Below are 2,500 nucleotides of genomic sequence, written 5' to 3' on the forward strand. Positions count from 1 at the left end.
CTGTGTGTCTGTCTCTGTGTTCGTCTTTGTGTCTGTCTGTTTGTCTGTTTGTGAATCTGTCTATGTGTCTGTCTATGTGCCTATCTGTGTGCCTGTTTTTGTGTCTGTCTGTGTGTCAGGCTGTGTGTCTCTGTCTGTGTGTCTGTTTATGTCTGCCTTTGTGTGTCTGTTGTGTGTCTGTCTGTCTGTCTGTCTGTCTGTCTGTCTATCTGTCTGTTTGTGCGTCTATCTGTCTGTCACATTGTTTTTTGTTTGTCTGGTTGTCTCTTTGTGTAACTGTTTGTTCATCTGTTGGTTTGTCGGTTTCCGTCTGTCTATTTGTCCATCTGTCAGTCTGTTTGCTTGTCTGTCTGAATGTTGGTCTGTCTGCTAACTTGTTTGCCTGTGTGTGGGTCTGTTTATTTGTTTGTCTGTTTGTGTGTGTGTTTGTCTGTCCATCCGGTTTGTGTGTCACACACACACACACACGTCTGTTTTAACATTGTTTTTCGCTTTTATAGAGTCAGTCTCAGCAGCAGACACAGCAGCAACAGCAGTTTCAGAGACTGAAGGTTGAAGACGCTCTTTCCTATCTTGACCAAGTGAAGGCTCAGTTTGGAAAGCAGCCACAGGTTTATAACGACTTCCTGGACATCATGAAGGAGTTCAAGTCACAAAGGTCAGCGTTTTGTTTTGCTGTGGTTTTGTTCGTGTGTGTGTGTGCTTGTCTGTTTGTTTGTCTGTCAGTGTGTATGTCTCTTGTTTGTGTGTGTGTCTGTCTGTCTGTTTGTGAGTCTGTCTGTCAGTTTGTCTGTTTGTCTATCAGTTTGTCAGTGTGTCTGACTGTTTGTCAGTTTGCCTGTCAGTTGTCTGTTTGTCTGTCAGTTTGTCTGTTTGTTTGTTTGTCTGTTTGTCCGTCCATCTGTCTGTCTGTCTATCTGTCTGTATGTGTGTATATGTTTATCTGTCTGTCTATCTGTCAGTTTTGTGTCAGTTTGTCTGTTTGTCTGTCTGTCTGTCTGTCTGTCTGTTTGTTTGTATGTCTATTAGTCAATCCGTCCGTCTGTTTGCCTGTCTGTTTGTCTGTCTATCCGTCTGTTTGCCTGTCTGTCTGTCTGTCTGTCCTCATGTATCAGTTTGTGTATACTAATTTGTAGCTTTTTGTGTTGTGTAGTATTGACACTCCTGGTGTTATTGGTCGAGTATCCAGCCTGTTCAAAGGTCACCCTGATCTTATAATGGGATTCAACACCTTCCTTCCTCCAGGATACAAAATAGAAGTGGTTGCTACTGACTCACAAGTGAGGTTTAAGTCATCATTGGTTTTTCTGTCTGTCTATTTGTGTGTCCGTCTGTCCGTGTGTTTGTTTGTGTGTCTGTCCATTTGTCTGGTCATTTCTGTCTCTGTCTGTCTGTCTGTCTGTCTGTCTGTCTGTCTGTTTGTTTGTCTTTTTGTCTGTCTGTCTGTCTCTCTGTCTGTGTCTTTTTGTCTATGTCTGTCTCTCTGTCTGTTTGTTTGTCTGTTTGTTTGTCTTTTTGTTTCTGTCTGTCTCTCTGTCTGTCTGTCTGTCTGTCTGTCTGTCTGTCTTTTTGTCTCTGTCTGTCTGTCTGTCTGTCTGTCTGTCTGTCTGTCTGTCTGTCTGTCTGTCTGTCTGTCTGTTTGTCTTTTTGTCTCTGTCTGTCTGTCTATCTGTCTGTCTGTCTGTCTCTCTGTCTCTCTGTCTCTCTGTCTGGTTGTCTGTTTGTTTGTCCGTCTGTCTGTCTGTTTATCTGTCTGTCTGTCTCTCTGTCTGTCTGGTTATCTGTCTGTCTGTCTGTCTGTCTGGTTGTCTGTCTGTTTATCTGTCTGTCTATTTGTCCATTTGATCATCTAGTTAGTTTTTTATCTTTCTCATGAATTTCTCATCGTCTGTCCAGCATACTGTCACTGTGCACGGCCCAGGAGTACAATCGGCAACTGTTTCTCAAACTCAAGTGCAACCACCACAGTCTAGTGCTCCTGTAATTCCACCCAACTCGTTTGCTGCTCTATCCATGATGGTGTCACCACCTCCAGCGGCACAAGCTGTTGCAGCAGTTGCGGCAGCTGCAGCTGCTGCGGCTTCCCAACCACAGGTAAGTGATGGAGTAGTAGGCAGATGTATAGACAGACAGAAAATGACATTAGCGACATATATAGTGTCCAATTGCATGCAACCTAAGTTGATAATTTTTAGACACCCGTGGGTCTAATTGATATATCACGGACTTTCGTATCTATAGCTTGTAATAGTTCATATGTATGAAATATAAAGATTTGACAGACAGACAGAAAGAATGTGATAGTGTTGAGAGTTTAAATATATGTATTGACAGGCAAACAGACAGACAGACTGACAATAGACTGACCGACCGACAGACAGACAGACAGACTGACAAATAGACAGACAGACAGGCAAACAGACAGACAGACTGACAAATAGACAGACAGACAGACCGACAGGCAAACAGACAGACAGACTGACAAATAGACAGACAGACA

The 2,500-nt window shown here is 43.2% G+C and overlaps 1 protein-coding gene across 3 annotated transcripts in view; it reads left to right on the top strand.

Annotated features, from left to right (window-relative positions):
* LOC134187515 (paired amphipathic helix protein Sin3a-like) overlaps positions 1-2,500 on the top strand; it is a 29,134-nt gene that overhangs the window by 2,563 nt on the left and 24,071 nt on the right. For all 3 annotated transcript variants that reach the window (XM_062655652.1, XM_062655654.1, XM_062655653.1), the window contains exons 3-5: positions 501-658; positions 1,154-1,280; positions 1,897-2,094. In XM_062655652.1, coding sequence (XP_062511636.1) covers positions 501-658; positions 1,154-1,280; positions 1,897-2,094 — 483 coding nt within the window. The remainder of the gene's footprint in view (positions 1-500; positions 659-1,153; positions 1,281-1,896; positions 2,095-2,500) is intronic.

The sequence above is a fragment of the Corticium candelabrum genome, chromosome 12, assembly GCF_963422355.1.
Source record: "Corticium candelabrum chromosome 12, ooCorCand1.1, whole genome shotgun sequence".
NCBI lineage: Eukaryota > Metazoa > Porifera > Homoscleromorpha > Homosclerophorida > Plakinidae > Corticium > Corticium candelabrum.